This window comes from Cornus florida, unplaced genomic scaffold (genome assembly GCF_030987335.1).
Source record: "Cornus florida cultivar Cherokee Brave unplaced genomic scaffold, ASM3098733v1 CherokeeBrave_3.0.0_Hap2_Chr01, whole genome shotgun sequence".
Classification (NCBI taxonomy): domain Eukaryota; kingdom Viridiplantae; phylum Streptophyta; class Magnoliopsida; order Cornales; family Cornaceae; genus Cornus; species Cornus florida.
The window spans coordinates 103,970,213-103,994,813 of NW_026775571.1; the positions used below are offsets into that span (position 1 = coordinate 103,970,213).

At 38.6% G+C, this 24,601-nt stretch overlaps 1 protein-coding gene across 10 annotated transcripts in view; it reads right to left on the bottom strand.

The window, feature by feature from the left end:
• Window positions 1–495: 495 nt before the first annotated feature.
• The window catches only part of LOC132311005 (carboxyl-terminal-processing peptidase 1, chloroplastic), a 29,832-nt gene continuing 5,726 nt past the window's right edge, over window positions 496–24,601 (bottom strand). For 4 of the 10 annotated variants that reach the window (XM_059808730.1, XM_059808748.1, XM_059808757.1 and 1 more), the window contains exons 4-13: window positions 24,463–24,567; window positions 24,191–24,359; window positions 21,856–21,932; window positions 21,040–21,084; window positions 2,808–2,891; window positions 1,962–2,000; window positions 1,813–1,875; window positions 1,555–1,684; window positions 1,417–1,479; window positions 496–791 (exon numbers count right to left, since the gene is read on the bottom strand). In XM_059808730.1, coding sequence (XP_059664713.1) covers window positions 1,424–1,479; window positions 1,555–1,684; window positions 1,813–1,875; window positions 1,962–2,000; window positions 2,808–2,891; window positions 21,040–21,084; window positions 21,856–21,932; window positions 24,191–24,359; window positions 24,463–24,567 — 768 coding nt within the window. In that variant the 3' untranslated portion in view covers window positions 496–791; window positions 1,417–1,423. Of the gene's footprint in view, window positions 792–861; window positions 1,285–1,416; window positions 1,685–1,812; window positions 1,876–1,961; window positions 2,001–2,807; window positions 2,892–21,039; window positions 21,085–21,855; window positions 21,933–24,190; window positions 24,360–24,462; window positions 24,568–24,601 lie in introns of those variants that run through there. The other 6 variants (XR_009482798.1, XM_059808740.1, XM_059808733.1 and 3 more) reach the window with 6 other exon arrangements.

Sequence of the window (24,601 nt, forward strand, 5' to 3'; positions counted from 1 at the left end):
GTAAGTTATTCTGATGACGATGATCCTGCATGTAGTTGATTTTGCGCTCTCGTTGACTGAACTTCACCTGTTTCATCACATACTATTTGGACCTCTTGATATTTGAGCTTCACAAAAGCTAATCCTTCCACAAGTCACGTGTTGCGTTCTTGATCCTACGACGACGGATCGAAGGGTTTAATAGAGAGAGAAGAATTAGTGATTCCTTAAATACTTGCGCTTTACTCAATCCAGCCTTATCATTAAATTATGATTAAAAGTTTATAAAAAAAATTCATGAATTCTCATTTTCTATTCTATTACGTAAAAAAGCATTTTAACCAAAAGAACTTGAACAATTCATGCATTTCTGTTTTTATGATCACAAATTGTTTTTGAATTTCGATTTCAAATTGTTCTAAGAAATTTTTTTATTTTTTTTATTTATCAAAGTAAGGTGATCCATAAAACAGTATGTATGTATATACGATTTGTGATTCAGACTCCAATATTCCGTGTCAGAACTGAAATTTATTGATGAATGCATCTTACTTTACAAAATCCAATTAAACTTAAATGGAACTCAAATCCATGAAGCCCCTGAGGTTAGACACGTGATATATATCAAAATGACATGTTCAAATTTATGGGATAACAACTAGTCAGACTATTATAACTCTAATGCACTACGAATGTACATTATACATCACATTGCTCTCCTCGGCTAAATTGAAATTACTCAAGTACCAGGTTAGAAAAGTGCTGGAATATAGAACCAATTGTTGTTTGTTGGGTTTTAAAGTTAGTATCACCTGCAACAACAAGAAGAAAGAAAAATGATCATTTTCAGTTCGACTTTCTTCCTATAAAACCAATCAATCGTGGAAAAAAATGATGACCCAGATATGAGGAATATGTACAAGATATCAAGTGTGAGGAATTGATAAAGACAACAGTCGAGAAGAAAATACGTTTTTGTATCAACACGTATGAAGATATACACCTAATACCTTCTTTAAATGGTTCTTGTAATACACTAGGATGGTTTTTACAATTATTTCATTGAATCAGTTAATGAAATATTCAATCCTCTTTTTTTGGTCGGTGCTGGTATGACTGAACTCCCCAGACTCTGAATCCATCAACGTATTTTCTTCGTTGTTGGTTCTTAGGAAAGAGGAGGATCAAAAGACTGAATACGGAAGTACATGTATCAATCAGGTCATCGTAGCCAAATATCAGCTCAGAATCAGAGCACCAATGAGCAAGCTGAATAAATCACATACCAAATTTGCACATGTTTCTCTTTTCACAAAAAAAAAAATTAGAGTCACTTTCGGGCAGTGTAAATAGCTACATGTAAGAATATGCAACAATATGTGGCAAACCATGACTAGCTGAGCAAAGGCATAACTGAAATAGCGAGGTAGCACAAACCTTTGTTTTATCCCTGTTGTTGCATATGGCATTCAGACAGATGCTTCGTGACTTCATTCCAAGCTGCAAATGGGAGGTTATGTAGATTAGTGGGAACCAATTTCATTTCTCTGGCAAAAAAGCATGCAAGTTTCTTACCAGGAACTTTAAGAAACTCGGGCTCCACTCCATTTCCATTTATGTCCATGTGTTTTGGCGTTACATACTTCCCAATAGTGACCACCACACCAGACCCATCATGAAGTTCAAATACAGATTGAATCAGGCCCTGTTACAGGTTGACTAAGTTTTATCTTGCTACACCATTTATAGAAAAAGCACAATAGGAAAAAACTACACCATCACAAGAAAATAAAAAATAAAAATAAAAATTCAGGAATGAGCAGATATTTAGACCTTGCCAAAAGTTCTTTCCCCCACAAGAACAGCTCTACAGTTATCATGAAGTGCAGTAGCGACCTGAAATGAGAAGCACGGCTTACAACAATATCGTCATAAATACCAGAGTATAGATCACATGTAAAATAACAATCTAAGCAACTCACAATTTCACTTGCACTAGCAGTATTTTTGTTCACCAAAACCTGTATTGGAAGTAACTGTGTAAGAAAGTCCAGTACATTCGAGAATAACATGGCCACAGAAAACTTTGCAACTTTTTTCTATATGGCAAACTAATAAGATCTGTCCAGTTTAAAAGTACTCTTAGATTTATTATAAGGAATCAGTCTCAACATCAGGTTACTTCATGCTTGTACATAGGAGTGCAATTTTGTCCAGGTTGAGCCTATATCATCTGAACATAATGCATGTAACATGAATCACATCCTATCAAACTCATCGCTCATTTATTTTTGGGAAACCGACTTGCAACCAAGTTGATCTTGTTCAGCAATTGAGAAAGAAAAAGAGAAACAAATTTGACTAACAACAATTTATTTTTGAAAAACCAATCCAACACTCTCATTGGACCGGCACATATTCACCCCTATCAAAACTTTTCTCAAACCTAGAACCTAGTTAAGCACATGAGGCTCATCTGGATCAACCATTTTAAATCAATATGTATGCACAAAGTACTAGATCAAAAGCAGTTTAGGTTTCATTACAAACAAAGGAAAAGGAGAGTCCCATTTCAGCCCTTTATTTGGAGTGTAACATGCTTGTTGTACTGCATTCTGGTTTTGGGAAGGTATTGCAGATGGTGTGTGATAGATCACTACTATGTATCTATCACATGTCCTTATTAACAGAGACCTCAATTTGATTCAAAATTACAGCTATGCTTCCAGCATTAGAGTTTCCCATCAATTCCTACAGTAGAAAGCCTAAATATAGAACTTAAGAAAACTGACAAAAAGTATTTGTAGTTGAGAGGAAGGTATCCCTACAATGACGGGAGCGGTGATCAGGGGTGCTGTCTCTGCAGTGATCTTTTTTTGGTACTGTGGATCCCTTCCAACTGTATAAATTACCTGTCCGTAAGGCAATTATAAGAAAGCACCATGATTAAAATGGCAAGAATTCTGGAATTCAAAAGCAATAGTGAATATTGTAAACTCATTAAGAAGTTAGCTGACAGTTCTCTAATCACGTATAAATTATCTACGTAGAGACAGTTGAGGTAAAGAACATTTTAACTCCATGACAATTGAATAATTCTAAAAGCAAGAACAAATTGCACACTGTGGGGAAAATAAAGAAGGGCATTAAAAAAAATAAGTTACTGTGGTTTTTCTAAAGAAACCAAAAAAGGTTATTAACAGGAAAGAGTGCTTGGCAAAATGAGAAAGAAGGGCAAGCTCCTAAGCATCTAAGATGGAAAGACCCAAAGACAAGAAAAGGTGCTCTAAACCATTGCCCATTGGTATTATTATTGTCATCTTGAAATGTGTGTGTTAATAAGAAGAACTAAATCACAAAAGAAAAAAGAAAAATTTGCAATCAGAAATGGCAAAATATCTCTTTGGCAAAGCCTCAAACCAGAGAGCATGAATCTTGCAACCTGAGAGAACACTAGTGATACTCAAACCATCATCAAGATCAAAGGATTCTGCTCCTTCCGTAATGCACAGCTAAGAAGCATTGATACTTCTACAAAGATGACGTGCTCATGTTGGACACTAAAACTTCATGGACACTTCAACACACATATCTGCACCTCATAGACATGTCCATAATTCAGAAGTAAATATTATTATTTCAGACACTTGGCCAACACATGTTACGCATTCCTTCCTAACCCATGCCTTATGCAGTACAAATACATCTTAAAGAGAGCAATGTCCAACAATCTTGGAGAGAAGATGAACACACACCCCAAATTGTCCAATCTTTCTTTCAATTAAGAAAATATAATATTTATTCACATGGCCAAACCAATATTGCAATGGCCAAAATTTAATATAGAACAAAAAATAATACAAGAATAATAAAAGTCAAAATAAAATAAAATTATGCATGATACTTGCTCACACATTACACAATTATTATCAGAGTTTAACGAAGTTAGTTTTGTTAACTATGTTGTTGCTTTTACCATTACACACTCATTTTTATATAAGAAATATGCAAAATGCTGACACAACAGACCCAAAAGGAAATTACACGACAGTCTCTTCCTCTCTCTATCCACACTCTTCGTCAACCTTTCAAAAAAAATTAAAAAATCCACTCTTCGTCTGAGACTCATGAGAGTGTGGATTGACAGAGCTCAAAGACGGTGGCGAAGCAGAGGGCAGCCGTCAGAGGTCAGCGACAGTGGCAGAGTAGAGGGCAGCGTCGGAGATCGGTGACGGTGGTGGAGTAGAGGGCAGCGTCGGAGGTCGGCGATGGTGGTGGAGCGGAGGGAAGCGTCGCAGAAATGCTCAATTGCAAGCACTGATTTTTGGTTTGCTAAGATGGGGGTTTTCTTCCACTATTTTGCCACCATGGTTGTCGGCAATGAAGCAATTGATGATGGGTAATCTCAGATATGTTGATCCTTGGCCAAGCACAAATACACAATTTCTAATGTAACAACATTTCCCATCCCATGAACCCGATTCAAAGCCTATTTCACACTATCAACTTTTTCCACCCTAATTCTCCCAAATCAAGCCCTATTTGCAACCAAATTCAACTGATCAAGTCTTCACCACTTCATATTTTTTTGTCAAAAGGAACCCTAATATTTTAACTGTCTCTCACACTCGCTCTGCCCTCTTCCTGTAATTCACTATTGACATTAAAATCTTGTTGCGTTGGGTTTTAATGACCCATTTACGGTTATTAAAATCCAGCCCTAATTACGTCTTTGCTTTGAACTTTGGGTGCTGAAAAGTTTCCATAAATCCCAGTTGAGTAAAGAGATGAGGGAGAAACTATACTACTCCGTAATTTTCGGGAAAAAAATAATAAATAAACTATACTACTCCGTAATTTATTTTTAATATAATGTATAAAATTATCATTTTAAAAGGAATATTAGTAAGGTTAATATAATTAATATTCACATTCAAAATAATTAATAATTGATTAATATTTATATTATACTAACTTATTTGCACTTTATAACTAAACCCAAGATATTAATGAGAGAGGGGGAGCAAGGCTTATTTGGTCACTTAACAATAAAGAAGGGTAGTCTGGGCATTTCATTTTGTTATCTCACTCACTTCTAACTTGACTGAGGTTTAGTTAACTGAAGGGGAGGTTAGGATAGAGTCAAGTCAACCAAACCTCAAGGGAGGTTGACCAACTTTTTTTTTTACAAGTTTAAGTTGCAAGTAATAATAGAAAACCTGAGGGGGTGTTAGAGTAATTCATCCTTATTATCAGCCACGGACCTGTAAGGGGACTAGGGAGGGCGAATGCCCCCTCTGGAATTTTTTTATTTATTTATTATATACTTGATTTTTTTTTTTTTTTTTTTTTATACCATCAACCCCCCCCCCCCCCCCCCCCCCCCCCCGCGGGCGAAATTTCACAAATGCCCCCCACTATATAAGTTCTCAAAATATTATTTTATCCTCTTTCACACTTTGGTTCTCTCATCTCTGGCTCATGCGCAAATATATATGATATATCAGACAATATAGCTTCAGCCTTCAGGCTTTGGCAGTTCTTTCCATCACCGACTAGCCCCTACCTCCTGTTGTCCAAAATGTGTGGTTTATATACCATATACTATAGTATTATTTATTTAAATATAATGTAAAATTATAATGATTATATATATATAATTATTATTATAAAATAACTATATATATATATATATATATATATATATATATATAATTTCTTTTATTATATAGTTTAATATAATAAAATAAAACTATAAGATAAAAGAACCTGATTAGAAGTCGAGGCTAGAATTTGATTCTATGTCCTTAAGACAAATTCGCCCCGCTATGGTGCTAACGGACTCAGTGGCGTCTATCTCCCAGGATACAGCGACTTTTACTTCCTTCGGTAGTAGCACTGCAAACCAAAGGAATAGGCGAACCGGCTCAGTGTAGTACTCTCTGATTCGAACTCACTGCCCAAGGCTCGAACCCACAGACACTTATAAAAGAAGAGAGAATTCAGAAGTAGGAGAAATATTCTGAATTGGAGTGCTTTGGAATGATCCCAAGGGGGGGTTTATATAGGCCTCATGGTGCCTTTTCGGATGGCTTGAACCATCACCTACATGGGTTGTGATGGTTCAGGTTAGGTGGTTAAAAAACTGAATGCATTGGTTCAGTTTAAAGAGAATGGGTGCAACCCTTTATTGAAAAAACTGAAATCTGGTTTTTAATTTAAATTAAAAAAACCAGCCCATTAAGCAGGCCCAATTTCGCCCATCTAAATAAGCTCAACAAAAATAAAATTAAAAACCAATCACACAAGCCCAATTTCGTTTCATAAAAAAATAAACATATTTCACAATCAAGCCCCGCCCCGCCCCAGTCTAAGCCCAGACAGGACCGGGTTTGTCGGGCTGGCGGCGCGCGTGTGTGGTAGTTGGTTCGGACCCAAGCTTGCCTAGGTCCTCCTCCTCCTAAAAACTTGGGTGCCCTTGGGCCTATACCCAAATCCTATACTAGGCTTATTTATATTTCAAATGGTTTTAATATTTTTCCGATGTGGGACAAGCATTTCCTACATATTGCAAACCCATTTAGGCTTATCAAATACCTCACTTTGGAGCTAATTTCTCATTCACCTGGAAACGAATTTGAGAAAGTAAATATACCACGTTCATCTCCTTGCGGAGAGGAACGCTTGTCTATAAATCCGCAAAAAATTCTTAACAGAATTTTTTCAAAATCTCATCAAAAGTTTATGCTTTTAATGGCCCCGTTTTCAACAATCCCCCACATGAATGGAAATTTGCGTAAATTACAAATGAAGAAGATACAGACACTTGAGAGAGTACTATTGAAAAGTAACTGCATCGGGATAGGTAGCTTTTGACCTTGAACCTTCCCTAGTGTATTACTGTCGGATTTACTGGCTAACCAGTGAACATGATGTCTTGAATTATTCAGCCGTTGATGTAAACCAAGACAATAGCAAACACACAGTTCCTTCCCGCACAAAATCCGTTCTCACGGTCATAGTTGTTAAAGGCTCAAGGCGCACAAAGCGTAAATACCTCTTGGAACCTGAGGCGCAAGGCGAGGCCCGCGCCCGACTAAAGCAAGGCGCACATTGAAAAAAAAAAAAATCAAAACCCACCCAATAAAGTATTAAAGATGCAATAGTATATATAAAGATGCAAAGTCAACTAAATGAATTACTTAAGTTCAATATTCAACATAAAGATGCCAAAGCCAACTAAATCAAGTACTTGAGCCATCACTAGGCATCTTTTAAAGTACAAACTACAATCAAATTCAAGATAACAAAATAATAGCATCATATAATCAGTGTCTGCAACAACTCTGATAAAAAAAAAAAAATACAGAGCTTTGACAGAATGCAAAAAGCAGAATATTATTTCATGCAAAAATAAAAAATGCATCTATCTATCCATGACTCCATGTTGATGCGGAAAGCAATGTTGATGCAGAGAGCAGAATATTATTTATTAATATATGGAAATTATTTCGATCTCAACTTATATATATATATTTATCCCATGTTTGGATGCTGCATTAATTGATAGAAAATTTGAGTTCATCTTGCAAAAATCACATGGATGTGCTATTATTATTTTTAAGTCAAATCAAATCTAATTTTCATTAAGCACGAATAAAACGTTTTTGCAAGCACCATGTTTGGATGCATTAAATAGAAATTATGAATTTATCTTGCAAAAACCACAAGGATGTGCTACATTTTCAAATCAAATCAATCTGATTTTCTACAAACACAAATAAACGTTTTTGCGAGCACAGACATTACAATTATGGAATTAAAGAAGGGTCTTTTAGGAAAAATATTTTCCTTGGCCAATTATGGAATTAAAGAACCAAAAAAGAGACAGAAAAGAAGAGAGAGAAAAGAAAAGAATTTTGTCAGACTCGAGAGAGCCGAGAGAAGAAGAAGAAAAGAAGAAAAAGAGAGGAAAAAAAAAAAATCTGACGAGAGAAGAGAAGAGAGAAGAAGAAGAGAAGGAGGAGAGAAGAAGAAGAAGAGAAGGAGGACTTACCGTGAGTCGTGAGAGAAGTCGGCAGATCCGAGACTGAGAGATCCGGCAGATTGCTTTGCAAATCCGAGATGCCTTCGCCTTCACTGCCCTAGCCTCGGTCTCTTCTTTCCTTTTGCTTCTTTTCGCTTTTGGTTTTATTTTTTCTTTTTTTTGTTTGTTTTGTAACTTGTAAGTTTTGTAAAGTTTATAAACAAATAAAAAAGTAATAATAAACTATACAAAAAATAATAATAATTACAAAACAATTTTAAAAAAATGCCTTTTTCAATCAGGCGCGCATGTTATACGCCTGTGGCCTTGTGCCTGTTCTACAAAGGCGTGCGCCCTGTTCAACCTAAGCACCTTAAGCCTTTCCAGGCGACAAGTTGGCGCCTATAGGCACCTTGCACCTCCGACGCCTTTAACAACTATGCTCACGGTTGTGTTCATATGGCCCTAAACAACTCCTAGTATTTCATTAGTGCTCTAGAAACTTTAGCCTTAGAAGTTCTCATAGAAGCGGCCCCACTTCACACTCATATAGGTGACTTCTTATTAAGAGTATCCAACTATACCCCACTTGAATTTTCAAGGTATAAGAGTCATTAAAAGCATGGCAGCTTATCCTACTCATCGTTGTAGGTAAAACTGTCTCATCATAGTAATAGGTAGGAGATTAAATCTTCCCAGTGCTTCTGATGAGCCATTCAGAATTTCTGTTGTCCCTTTGAACCTAAATCTTGGGATCTCCAATCAACTAGGTTGGGTTTCCATTAAGATGACTCGTTAGCTTTCGGCTTTAATCACATTCCCCTCGATGAACTATATACACTTGCTCTCTTGTCAAACCTTTTATAAACGGATCTGCTAAATTATCTTTTAACCTGATATAATCTATTGAGATTATCCCACTTGAGAGCAATTGTCTAACGGTATTATATCGTCGACGTATATGTCGAGACTTACCGTTATACATATTACTTTGTGCCCTTCCAATTGCTGATTAACTATCGCAATGTATACATATAGCGGGCACAAGTTTAGGCCAATTTGGAATATCTTCTAAGATATTACGAAGCCACTCATTTTCTTCATCAGCTTTATCCAAAGCAATAAATTCAGATTCCATAGTGGATCTGGCCATACAAGTCTGTTTTGAAGATTTCCAAGATATGGCACCTCCTCCAATAGTAAAAACATAACCACTTGTGGATTTAGAATCCTTTGTATCTGATATCCAATTAGCATCACTATATCCTTCAAGTACTGCTGGATATCTAAAATAATGTAATCCATAACTTATGATATATCTTAAATATCTTAGAACCCTGATTATTGCAGTCCAATGGTTCTTTCTTGGATTACTTGTATATCTACTCAATTTATTAACTGAGTATGCTATGTCTGGTCGTGTGCAATTCATCAAATACATTAAGCTTCCTATAATGCGAGAATACTCAAGTTGTGATATGCTAGGACCAGTATTTTTCAATAAATGAAGATTTACATCAACTGTCTTTACAAGACTGCTATCTTCTTTATTAAACTTTTCTAATATTTTCTCAATATAGTGAGATTGAGATAATACTAGACCATCTGATGTTCTAGAAATCTTGATTCCTAGTATGACATCAGCTATGCCTAAATCTTTCACATCAAATTTTTGGTCAACATGTTTTTAGTAGTTTTGATTATAACACCATTACTACCCATTATTAGCATATCATCCACATATAGGCACACAATGACATATCCATTTTGAGTGTTTTTCACATAAACACATTTATCACACTCATGAACTTTAAAACCATTTGACAACATCACTTTGTCAAATTTTTCATGCCATTGTTTAGATGCTTGTTTTAATCCATATAAGGATTTTACAAGTTTGCACACCTTTTCTTTTCCTGGAACAATAAAACCGTCAGATTGTTCCATATAGATTTCCTCTTCTAATTCACCATTCAAGAATGCAGTCTTAACACCCATTTGATGTATTTCTAAATTTTGCAATACCGCAATAGCTAGTAACAATCTAATGGATGTTATTCTTGTGACTGGTGAATATGTATCAAAATAATCCAAGCCTTCTTTTTGCCTGTATCCCTTGGCAACAAGCCTAGCTTTATATTTATCTATTGAACCATCAGGCTTCATCTTCCTCTTGAAAATCCACTTATACCCTAAAGGTTTAATACCAGGAGGAAGATCCATCAACTCCCAAGTATGCTTTTGCATGATGGATTCAATTTCACTATTTATGGCTTTTTTCCATAAAGGAGCTTCGGGAGAAGACATAGCTTCCTTATAGCTTTGTGGCTCATTTTCCAATATATATGTCAGCAAATCAGGACCAAATGACTTAGACGTTCTAGCTTTTTTGCTACGTCTAGGTTCTTTCTTATTTTCATCATCTATAGACTCTTGGTCTACATTCTCTTGTATATTGCTATTCTTCTAAGAGGATTTTTACAAGGAAATATATCCTCAAAGAAACAAGCATTCCTTGACTCAATAATTATATTGACATGGATGTCAGGAATGTCTGATTTATGCACAAGGAAACGATATGCACTACTATTCTGTGCATAGCCTATGAAAGTACCATCAAAGGTTTTTGGTCCTATCTTAACTTTCTTAGGAGAAGGAACCGCAACCTTAGCTAGACACCCTCACACTTTTAAGAATTTATAGGAAGGTTTTTTACCTTTCCATAATTCATAAGGTGTCACATTTGTTTTCTTTTGAGGTATTTTGTTGAAAACATAATTAGCAGAAAGCAAAGCTTCCCCCCATAAATTCTGGGTTAAACCAGAACTTATCAATATAGCATTCATCATTTCTTTTAAGGTACGGTTTTTGCATTCAGCAACACCATTTTGTTGAGGTGAATAAAGAGCGGTAGTTTGATGAATAATACCATGTTCTGAGCAAATGTCAGCGAATGGTGCTTCGTATTCACCACCTCTATCACTTCTAAACACCTTTATCTTTTTGCCAAGTTGATTCTCAACCTCATTCTTAAACATTTCCAAGGCTTCATCTTTGCTTCTTAACAAGTATACATAACAGTATCTTGTGCAATCATCAATAAAAGTAATGAAATACTTTTTCCCACCTCTAGTTGGCACAGATTTAAAGTCACAGATATCACTGTGAATTAATGCTAGAGGTTCAGTACTTCGCTCTATAGAGTGAAATGAGGTTCTAGTCAATTTTGCTTCTACACATGTTTGACATTTTTTATTTAAATCAATACTAAATTTAGGTATAAAATCCATGTTAATTAATCTACGAATCGTATCATAATTAACATGTCCTAACCTACCATGCCACACATCAGATGACTCAATCATATAAGCAGAAGAAGCATTAGCTTTATTATTATTATTAATAGTTTTGGGTACAAAAGTCATTACATTGAACTAAAATAGTCCATTACTTAGATACCTTTTGCCCACATACACCCTATTCTTAGTCAACACAAACTTGTCAGATACAAAGACCAGCTTGAACCCATTCTTGCTTAGGAGTGACCCAGAGACCAAGTTCTTCCTGTCTGGTACATGCAGCACATTATTAAGAGTGAACTCTTTTCCTGAGGTCATTAGTAGCTTGATCTTCTTTTCTTTTTTTGATAAGTAATATCATATAAAAGCACTTAGAAGAGGAGCGAAACCCAAAAGGAATACAAAAACCCACAAAGGGCCACTAAGCCTGCAAAGAGGCCAGGAAATCGATAATCTCCTCTAAAGTTCTATGATCTCTCCTTGAAACCCAACAAAAAAGAGTAGAAAGAATAGAAAACTTAAGCAAAGAACTCGACATCTCCTTTCCCTCAAAATATCTTCTAATCCTCTCAAGCCATAAACACCACCACACACAGAGAGGTGTAGCCCTCCAGGCATCCCGAATATGGGCCCCACTTGGCAACCTCTCCAAGCCTCGAGAAACCCTCTAACGGTTCCCGACATAACCCATAGCATCCCAAACAGCCCAATCATTAATTCCCAGCAATCACGAGCCATGGTACAATGAATAAGAAGGTGATCCACTGTTTCCTCATCTCAAAGACACATATAGCAGCGATTGACCACCACCTGGTTCCTCCTTCTCAAGTTATCCTGGGTTAAGATCCTTCCCAAAACAAAGGTCCACGCAAAGAAAGCCACCTTGAGAGGAGCCTTAGAGCGCCAAACAGACTTCCGAGGATAGCAAACTCTAGGATCATCTGAGAGACACCTAAAGAAAGATCTCACCTCAAACCGCCCCTGAGAGTTGGCAGTCCAAGTCCAACTATCAGACTCCTTAACCACAATCTTCTGGTGATACAATAACTCCAAGAAATGAATGGCCTTCTCAATCTCCCAGTCCTAAACAATCACCTGAATCGAACATCCCAAACCAGTCTTCCACTATCAAGATGATAACAGTTGACCACCAAGGCCTGCCTATCTGAAGCAATTCTGTAAAGCTGAGGAAAAGCACGGGCCAGAGGAACATCCTCACACCAAACATCCTCCCAAAAACTAATCCTCCTCCCATCTCTGAGTCAAAAATGAACATGTTTGGAGAAGAGATCCCACCCCTTCCGAATAAAATTCCAAATCCCCACCCCCCGAGACCCCCTCACTTCCAAAGAGCTCCAACCACCTCTCAACTCCCCAAACCGGCTCGCCATAACCCGCCTCCAAAGCCAGTGCCTCTCCACACCAAACCTCCATAGCCATTTCCCAAGGAGGGCCTGATTGAAAGGCATTAGTCTACGAAGACCCAAACCTCCAAATCAAATTGGCTTACAAACCTGCTCCCAATGAATAAGATGAAACTTGAACTCTTCTCCTCTACCCCCCCACAGAAAATTCCGCTACAATCTCTCAATCCTCTCCGCAACAGAAGAGGAAATCTGAAAAAGAGAGATAAAATAAGTGGGAAGGCATGATAGGGTGCTCTTGATCAGAGTGACCCGGCCTCTCTTAGAGAGATACTGCTTTTTCCACCCCGCCAATCTCCTCTCAAACCTATCCACCACTGGGTCCCAAACCCCCACACACCTCCCAGAGGCAACCCAAGATAAGAGATGGGAAAAGAGCCCGTGCAGCAACCAAGAATGTCAACAAAAGCTTCTAACTCAGGGACCTCCCCCACCGGCACCAAAACACTCTCAAATAACTTGGAACCAAATCAGAACACATCTCAAATATCTAAACTGGGACACATTCGCATCACAAAGAATCAAAGCGTCATCAACAAACATCAAATGAGAAATCTCCAACTGGGAGTCAACATCCCTTCCCACCAGAAAGCCTCTCAAAAAGCCCAACTCAATCGCCCTTCTCAACAATCTGCTAAGGGCCTCCATCACAAACAAAAACAGAAAGGGAGAGAACGGATCCCCCTGTCTTAAGCATCTCGAGCTAGAGAAAAAACCGGAAGGAGCTCCATTCACAAGAATCGAAAAACGAGCACTGGAAATGCAAAAGAAAATCCATCACCTCCACCTATCACCAAACCCCATCCTCTCCATAAGGTAAAAAAGGAAACTCCAACTCACATGGTCATAAGCCTTCTCTATGTCAAGCTTACACAAAACTCCCGGGACCCCACCACGCAACCTGGAATCCACACACTCACTAGCAATAAGGACTGAATCCAAAATCTGGCGGCCTCTTACAAAAGCATTCTGAGAATTCGAAATAATGCCATCCAACACTTTCCTCAGTCGAGAAGCAAGAACCTTCGCCAACAACTTGTAGAAACATCCCATTAAACTGATAGGGCAAAAATCCCTAACATCCAACCCCCCCCCCCCCCCCCCCCCCCCCCCTCCCCTTTTTTCGGAATGAGAGCAATGAAAGTGGCATTCAAGCTCTTTTCAAAAGACCCTTGAGCATGGAAAGCATGAAAAGAGTCCATCACCTCCCCTCTAACCACCTCCCAACATTCCAAAGGGAATCTCACGGTAAACCCATCTGGACCTGGGGCTTTATCCCCATTACAACTCTTCAAAGCAATCAAGACTTCCTCCTCAGAGAAGGGACCCTCCAAACCCGAACACTCCTCTCCAAAAACAGTGGCAAACTGCAACCCCTCAAGCAAAGGTCTCCACCCAACAGACACTATGAATAACTTCTCAAAGAATTCAGCAAATCTCTTGCAGATCTCATCTTCCTTGCAACGAATCAATCCCTCCACCTGAATTCTCCCAATATGATTGCCCTTTCTATGAGCATTGGCCAATCTGTGAAAAAAAATTGTGTTTTTGTCCCCCTCCTTGAGCCACAAAGCTCTAGATTTCTGTCTCCGCGAGATCTCCTCCATGATAGCAATCTCAGCAAAATCAGCCTGGCACTCAGCCCTTCTGACCTTCAGAGAGTCCACTAGATCCCCTCGGCCTTCCATCCGGTCAATATTAGCAATCTCAGCAAGAACCCGATTTTTCCTCCATTCCAGATTCCAGAAAACCTCTTTGTTCCAAATCTTAAGATCCCCTTTTAAAAGACGTAAACTGCCTGCAAGCACATGACTTGGGATGCCAACCACCCCGAATCCCTCCCACCAAAGGCGAACCCTCTCCAAAAAACCTTCAGCCCGAAGCCACATATTTTCGAATCTGAACGGAGAACGTCTGTTACGCAATCCACCACAATCCAACATCAACGGAACATGATCAGAGATAGGACGAGCTAACGTAGCCTAAACAACATCAGAAAATCTCTCCTCCCACTCCCCCAACACAAGGAATCTCTCAAGCCGAGAAAGGGTAGGAGGAGATCTGCCACTAGACCAAGTAAACGGCCCTTCAACCAAAGGCAAATCCACCAACCCAAACTCATCAATACACTCCGAAAAGGACTCCCATCTCAAAAGTCCACCTCCCCCCCGTAAATCTCTCGAACGGAGAATGAACAACATTGAAATCCCCTCCAACACACCACGGTAGAACCCAACATCTAACCTCCCCCAACTCCTCCCAAAGCAAATGGCGCTCACTATCCTCCGTAGGACCATAAACACCAGTGAAAACCCAATGAGAACCATCCTCCAATAGAGAAAGAACACAAGTAACAGAGAAACTCCCAACCTGAGAGTCCACTAGAGACACCCATCTGTTATCCCACATGATCAGAATGCCCCCCGAAGACCTAACAGCATCCAAAGCCTTCCATTCCACAATTCTCCCTCCCCATATGCTTCGCACCATCCTATCTGACATCGATGCAAGTTTAGTTTCCTGTAAACAAACCACATGAACTCCCCCTTTACGAATGACCGACTTCACCACTTTTCTTCTAACTGGGTCATTGAGACCCCGAACATTCCATGAAATGATGCGTAGCTTCATAGGGAAACAGCTGAAGAAGCAAACCCACCCCTCCTTCCACCAACCCTCTCCCTGGATCCCCTATTCCTCCTTTCATACGTGCTAAAATCATTGGATCCCTGCATCACTAACTCCTCCACCTCCTCCTGCACCCCTTCCCTACCACCCTCCATTTTCCTGAGATGAGAATCGAGAACATTAGTGAAAAAACTCCTTGTCTCAGCCTCCCTGCCCTCGAATGACACTCCCAACATAGACCCCACATCCATACCATTCTCCCTCACCCACTCCTCCTCAGAGTCATGCCCTGAATCGACATCATTCTGGCCGCTCACCCACTCCCCCTCCGGAAGAACAGCAGCCAACAGGACTGCCAAATTCACTGCCTGCTCTAAATCTTCCCACGGAATCAAGCCCGATTCCCCATCCATGGAGGAACCTGCAGCGCCCTCCTAATCATCAAGGGCAGAAAAGGATTGTGAACAAAAACGCGTATCAATCTCCTCCTCAGACAGCACACCTCTAGCATCAAACTGAACACCTTTCAACCTCAAATAATCTCGAATCTCATTCAACAACACATTAGCCGTATCATCATTAATGTTCACCTTCACATCATGTCCCACACAAACCGTCACCCCCTTACAATTATTTTTACGTGGTCGAGAGAAACCCACCTTATTAACAAAGCCCCCATCATGAATGCCCTCCAACTCCGACTCCTTCTCCACTGCCGGAGCCAAGGAAAAAACAGTGTCATCCCTAGTGTCAGCCCCACCCTTCACCAACCCCAAGGACTTACTCGACCCCCCTGAGAAGGAGAAAAAGCAGAGGGAGAGAAGAAGCAAGGAGGAGGTGCCCCAGAAACGACAGTGGACTTACCCGGATCAAAATCCGACTGCACGGACGCCACCCATTTTTGCTTATCCTTCCGTATCCAACGTTTGCGGAAAGTAGGAAGAAAGATCTTTTTCTTAGGCAAACGTCTTCGCTGCACCAGATCCCTTGATCGCCGATCTTCCTTGATTCTTCCACCATCCATCCTCAAACAGCTAACGGGCCTTCCAATAACCGGATGCCTCTCAACAGACCACCAGAAGAAGTGCAACCCTCACAAACAACTAAAGCCCCATTCCCCGGCCCAATGCCAGGCCCATCATCGCGTGTGGGCTTCGAATTCTTACCAACCCAAGAAAGTGAAGAATCAAACTTACCAGAATTTGAAAAGTTTGTGGATACAGCTGTTTTCCACTGTGAACGGGTAACTCCTGGGAGCCAACCATGTGGTTGGTCAGCATTTCTTCCCCTCCCACTCCCACGCGCTTGCTGCGCGTGAACACCACCATGAAACCCTTTCTGATCCCACCGCTTCAAAAATGGCCGCCGACCAATCCTAGTGGAGCCTCCATTCCACTGCATCTGCCGGAGACCTTCTTGCCGACGACAATTCAACCAAGACGACAGCCCATCCCTACGTTTTTGAACAAAAAGCCTTCTAAAACATTCCTTATTACGGATCCACAGCGCATCTCTCCAAATCTTCCATCTCTGGAACTCTGCCATCCCCTTCTTCCCCATGGATTCCCACCTCAACCATTCTTTTTCCTTTAGCAGATGCGAACCATCACCTCCTTCCAAGCTATACGTCGTCGGAACAAGCTCTGGGTGCTTCTCCTCCCAAACTACCACCTTATAACAGTACCGATCGTCACGAATGAAAACAAAAGGTGGACAAACCCTTCCATCAGACACTGTAATACGAACTCTTTCTGCATCAATGGCCTCATTGGCATCCACCCAAATAAACCTGCCACATAAATCGCCAACCGTCACAAATAGAGCATGGCTCCACAGGTGAAGGGGAAGACCATAAATCGTCACCTTCTTCAACCACTTCTCTTTCAAGACCTCCGAACACCCCACCCTAAAGCTCCAAGCATCCACACAAAGAGTTGCCTTCCCCCAGTCTCGTCGACCCTCTTTAAGGACACGAGTTGCTTCGGCCGTAAAGGGAAGCCGAAACAAAAGAAGCGAGTCCGGCAGCGGCGAAACCGATACACCAGAGGATACCTTCCAAGCTCTCGAAGCCCACGCCATAATTTGAGCCCCATCACCCACTTCCTTATCAAAGTTACCCACTAAACACGACCTAAGGTCTTCTTTTCTCCTTCCAACCGAGTCGTCATCCAAAAAAATCGATGGTCCCCTATACGGATTTGCAGATCTCGCAACACCACCTTGAAACAATCGAGGCAATCTGGCAACCTCCAAGAACGAGCGCATGATAAAGATGAAACGAACACAGACAAGCACACTCCAGAAACAACAAACAACTCAATCAAAAGAAAACAGAAGAAAAGTGGCAAAAGATTTCACCGGAGTTTGTGACTCCGGAGACTGGTCGGAGTAGAAGACTCCTACCGCATCCCTACCACCAGCTCATGACACGACATTACTATTCATTGCTAGGTATCTGACCTATATTTATTACAATATATGTTCATACTTTGGCATATGATGAACTATTGAGCATATAACTGAAAAAATGTAGTAATATCAACAGCTGTGTAAGTAAAATATTGATATCTTGTTCCTTTTCAAATCTCTTTTTCTCAAATTGGTAGCTTGATCTTTCCTTGTCCTTCAACCTTTGTTGTAGAAGAGTTCCCCATGTAGAGTTGTTCTTCATTATCTATAGCTTCATAGGTAGTGAACATCATCTTTTCTGAGCACCATTCTCTATTGTTGCTCACAAGGTTAATTTCAGAAACCACAGCTGAAAGATTTAGCTCTGACACATCAGCTATCAACTTATCTTCCTCGGCAATGTGCACCTCAGTGGTCTTTTTCTTGGGGTTATGTTGTGCTTTGCGACTACAACAGTCTTTAGATCGGTGTCCTAGCTTGCCGCATATGAAGCACTTCCCAGTGAACCTCTTGTAGTTTCCTTGGCTGGGACCTTCTTCAAAGTACTTCCTCTTCTTATTCTTCTATCCAGCTTCAACTACATTCGCCTTTGACACCATTGAAGAATTCCCGGTTTTCTTTTCAGATGTACGGCTATCTTTTTCAATTCTTAGCCTGACGATCAGGTCTTCGATCCCCATTTCCTTGCGCTTATGCTTCAAGTAGTTTTTGAAATCTTTCCAGGTAGGTGGCAGCTTTTCATTGATTGAAGCTACTTGAAAGGATTCACTCAAAGTCATCTTCTCAGCATGTATCTCATATAGGATCAGCTGGAGCTCCTGCACTTGGCTCATGACTATCTTGGAGTCTATCATTTTGAAGTCCAGAAATCGTCCGACCACAAACTTCTTCAAGCCAACATCCTCTGTTTTATACTTCTTGTCTAGTGACTCCCAGAGCTCTTTAGCAATATTTATTGGACTGTACACATTATATAAAGTATTGTCCAATCCATTGAGGATATAGTTCTTGCATAGGAAGTCTCCATGCTTCCATGTATCAACAGCTCCTAGCTTGGTAATGTTAGTCTCTCCCTTATCTAGCACTGGGGAAGTCTCAATTAAGTACTTGCTTAGATTTAAAGTTGAAAGTAGAACATCATTTTCTGTTGCCACCTTTTAAACTCCACCCCATTAAATTTTTCGGGCTTCTCCCCATAACTGACGGGAACATTAGGCATAGTAGTACTTGTACTTGCCATTCATCTGATTTATATTAAATATACAGACCACAGTCAAATTTACAGAAATAAAATAACAACAATATTTAAATAATTAAACTATAGTATAAGCAGAATCTATCTTAAGATTATTGTCCAAAATATGTGGTTTATATACCATATACTATAGTATTATTTATTTAAATATAATGTAAAATTATAATGATTATATATGTATAATTATTATTATAAAATAACTATATATATATATATATATATATATATATATAATTTCTTATATTATATAGTTTAATATAATAAAATAAAACTATAAGATAAAAGAACCTGATTAGAAGTCGAGGCTATAATTTGATTCTATGTCCTTAAGACAGATTCGCCCCGCTATGGTGCTAACGGACTCAGTGGCGTCTATCTCCCAGGATACAATGACTTTTACTTTCTTCGGTAATAGCATTGCAAACCAAAGGAATAGGCGAACCGGCTCAGTGTAGTACTCTCTGACTCGAACCCCCTGACCAAGGCTCGAACCCAAAGACTATGGCTCGAACCCACAGACAATTATAGAAGAAGGAGAGAATTCAGAAGTAGGAGAAATATTCTGAATTGGAGTGCTTTGGAATGAACCCAAGGGGGGGGTTTATATAGGCCTCATGGTGCCTTTTCGGATGGCCTGAACCATCACTTGCATGGGTTGTGATGGTTCAGGTTAGGTGGTTAAAAAACTGAATGCATTGGTTCAGTTTAAAGAGAATGGGTGCAACCTTTTTTTGAAAAACCCATTAAGCAGGCCCAATTTCGCCCATCTAAATAAGCCCAGCAAAAATAAAATTAAAAACCAATCACACAAGCCTAATTTCATTTAATAAAAAAATTAAATATATATCACAATCAAGCTCGGACCGGGTCGAGCGGGCAGCGCGCGCGTATGTGGTAGTTGGTTCGGACACAAGCTTGCCTAGGTCCTCCCCCTCTTAAAAACTTGGGTGCCTTTAGGCCCAAACCCAAATCCCATACTAGGCTTATTTATACTTCAAATGGTTTTAATATTTTTCCGATGTGGGACAAGCATTTCCCACGTATTGCAAACCCATTTAGGCATATCAAACACCTCACTTTGAAGCTAATTTCTCATTCACCCGGAAATGGATTTGAAAAAGTAAATATACCAAGTTCATCTCCTTGCGGAGAGGAACGCACTCGTCTATAGATCCGCAAAAAATTCTTAGCGGAATCTATTCAAAATCTCATCCAAAGTTTATGTTTTTAATTACCCCGTTTCCAACACCTCCATCCAGCAATCCATGTCTCCCTCTCACATACACGACACCCACAAACATAGTATCCACTTGCAATTTGTTATCCTAGTTGTTATTAAAAGGCCGCCCCCCCTGACATAATTTCCTGGGTCCATCACTGCTTATTATTATCATAGAACTTTATGGTTTTAAAATAAAAAATAAAAAAAAGGCTTTATACTTGTCTAATATAATCATAGACGTATATAAATAAAATTTAATATTTACATATAACCGTACCCACTATTTTGTTTATGCATCTTTGTCCTCTCTTTGGATAAGCCCGTGAAGATGTCCAAAAGATTTTTATATATATATAGAGGGGGGGGGACTCAAATGATGCTTTTATACTACTTTACTTTGATGAAAAAACTAAACAGCTCAGATGTCCAGAATTGAAGAGCATAAACTATTAAAACCCCATAATTTTAATGTGAGTTTAAACATGTAAAAATATGTTTCTAAACTATGCAGTTTAGACTAAACTCCGTGTTAGTTGGCCTCCTTCGACCCAACTCCAAACCCTTTGCCTGGCCACGGAAAGATTCAGACTTCAAACTATTAATTTTAAATAAAAAATAGACAAGCGAACAACTCTCAGGAGTCAATAATAACATGAAACAAAGCACAAAGGGGTTGGTGGGAACATAAAGGAACATGCTTTGGGTCAAGGCATACGTCAAAGAAAAAGAATAGCAGTAAATAGTAAAGACATACACTTCACAGTTTTCAATATAATGTAATGATTGGATTCACATACCGTCTCCCCTTCATTTAGAAAGAGCTTAGCAATTTCAATGCCAGCCTGAAAACAAAATTGTACAGCCAAATTCACAAAATTGAAAAACTCAACATTGACAAAGTCTACGAAGAGTATGCATATATATATATATATAGAGAGAGAGAGAGTATAGATTCTCATATATATATGGAGCGAAATCAGCTACCTAGTATAATAAATATTTTTCCTTAATGTATTTTTCAAGGGTAAGTCATATACGGTTAACACGTAAATTTATGCATAGTATCCATGTTAAAAGGATAACCAGGTAGAATTTCACAAGGGGAATCAAATTGGTGTCAGAGTAAAAACCTGAAATAAAATCTAAACACAAGCCAATACATGAAATAGGGACTTAGGACAAATAAGACGAATGCTATATCTTCCATAATAGGATCGCATACAGATTCGTAGATGATGATGATATTACATCAGGTTCTATTATATAATTGAGAAAGTTATGGTCTATACTACAATAGAAATTATTCATTTAAGAAGAGCATGTGAGACTATTCACCAAAAACAAAGAGGCAATGTAAAGATGACCTGCTAGATTTTTCTAAAAATTGCTGAAATTGGGTGAAACCATGTACACAGCATATATGGACAAAAGAAAGTAACAAAAGGGAATAAGGAGCAGCATCTACAATGGATGTTTATCTTTACAAGGCTCAAAAGCTAACAATTGGCCATTTCTATCACAATGAATAAAGTGAACTCCAGAAGCAGATGGAATAATTAAATCAAACTTATACACCAATAAAAATAGAATGTAGGCCAGATCAAGCAAAAAACCTGTACAAGTCCACCGAGATTATCTCTGAGATCAAGAACAAAGAATGAGGCTCCCAATTCTTGAAGTCGCTTCATTGCTACAAACATTTTTTTTTTATTACCAATTCAACCATAAAAGCAAGAGAGAAACATAGCTAGTATTACATATATGTATATGTAGAGAGAGAGAGAGAGAGTTTCCAACATGAGAGCAAAATTATCATTTGTTGCAAAAAATCAAAAAGACCAGCTAACCAAATGTGATCTTGTAGAATAAAATGTCTAACATACAACAAAGTTCACAGAGGAGGTAGCACCCACCACCCAATAACTACAGGCATTAATGTTAACATTTTTGCAAAAAAAAAAAAAAAGATACAGCTGCTGACATATGTGGAAGACAAGTATTTAATGATGTCCGTAAGCAGTATCTAATCTGTTTCATGTTTCCACAACTATAGAAGAAGCTTTTCTTTCTTTTATTCATAAATTTTCTGGTAAGGAGAAAAAAGGGTAAATTTGTGGAGAATCCCAACTGTGATTTTGGTAGTTTAAGCACATCCAGGTGCTCTCTTACATTATTGAGATGAATCTGAGACTAAAAACAAGTTTTCAAACTTAACTCGTATGAAAAGCCAGAAAAGACTGGATCATGCTCAAATTTATATGTGGTATTACCTCTCATCTAAAACTCTTCTTTTTCACTTACCATTTGATGAGTTATCCTACTTAAAATATAAATTGAATTCCTTTAGAACTCCTTTTCCCAGAGTTGCAGTGGCAATTAGGCAGCATCCCAATGTATCAAATGTAGGTTTGGAGCCTCTCAAGTGAGCTATGTTCAGGGAACTATTCATATCTGACTATAATAGCATAAATGAAATTGGTTGCGCCACCACAGTTTCTAGTTAGATCAACTACGTGAATCTTTTTAGCCGAATTTATATGAACTTTAAACCAACCGAGTTGACCTCAAATGATTTTATACCAACCAAAGTATAAGAAATTGAAGTGATTCAAACCATGTCAAAAAATAAGACAAGTGAGAAGGCGATGATGTCTCTTATCACATGCTCTTTTTGGAGGCCTATAAGTGGTTTTGTTTGGGGTGGAGGGAGAGAAGAAATAACCTAACCCCATCAGTTGAGAAGAAAGAAAGCCAAATAATACCTCTGACAGCATAAGTTGGGGGAAAGAAAGAAAGAAACCTTCCCATGGACATTCCTTCATCAGAGAAGACATACCCTTTCTTAAGGCCTATTACTAACGATTTAGGTTCCACACTAATCTAGAAGTTTACTTTATTTTGAGAGAGAGAATCCACAGGTAGTTTTTTATTTCAATGTTGAGTATCTGCTGAACTTTATTTATTGGGTAGTTTTCAGCCATCTAGTAATTTTAATGTTGACCTATCTGCAGAATTTTATTTATTAGTAACATTTTATATTTTGGAGTATTATAATTTTAAGTTACTATATGGATTCGGTAACAAATTACTTTAACAATTATGTATTATACCTTCTTTTGGGAAAGTAACAGTAATGTATCATATCACTAAACAGAAATTGTAGCAATACTAGTCATGCTTTAATAGCAGACTAGGAATAAACTAGTGAAGTTGTTATTGTCTTTCTGACCTTCTTCAATTTAAATATTAGTTAGGTGCTGAGATTGGTTTGAATTATTGTTTGTTATTAATTGTTCTTAGGGTTAAAGTTTAGGAAAGGAGTTGTAATTGTAAATATTGAATTCAAGTGCTGCAATCTTGGTTACCTCTACTCCCATTATTTCTCTACAATGAAGAAAGTTGTCGTCTTTATATTCATACCGCACTTTCAACAATAAAGAACATTTGCATGGGGCCATGGACCTTACTTCTCTTTCCAAACCCCTATTCTACCAATTTTTGACCATTTATATTCTATTTTACAGAAATGATAACCCTAATCTTCATTGAAGTGCAGGAATTTCCAAATGTCTCGCATCAAACACCTACTTGTTTTCCAACACAAGAAGATGTGTTAGTGGCTTTTTGATGATTTAGGTGAATGTTAACGACTCAATGTATAGAGAATAATTTAGAAGTAGAAATTTAGGGGAAAAAACATTTTCTGGAGATATCACCACTAGGACACTGGTTCAGGCAATTCTGACAGAGTGATAGGAGAGTGTATACTTTTCTTAAGTCTTAAAGGATAAATAAAGTGATGGAACACCATCTCTTTCATGCATACCATTGAGTTCAACTAATGTTTAGAAACTGGAATCTACATAAACAGAATAAGCATTCACGGTCTGAAACGTTAGATATTATCATGAATTAAGCACAATAATTCTAAACGAGGTGAACATGTACCAGTAGCCAAATCTTTTCTAGCCAATGCATTGAACTCTTTTAGGCGAACATAACCAACAGAAGTTGCACCACTGTCCATTTGTTCCAACCGATAAAAGACAGGGCTCCGAGCGACAAGCTGCCTCTGAACTTCAATAGATTCTACAGGCCCACAGTTTCCATGCTTGACCTAAAAAGCCATCAATGAGTATTATGAACCAATACTGAGAATGTATTGAAAAAATAATTAACATGACAACGCTCCATATTTGTGAATGATCTGAAATCACAACCTTCATGGTCACGAATGTTTCATTGGGGCCTTGTAATAGAGAAGAGACTTCAAAGGCAGATTTCCCCCTCACATCCACTCCATTAACAGATAAGACTTCATCTCCCTACCAGAAGAAGACAACAAGCAAGAAAACATAT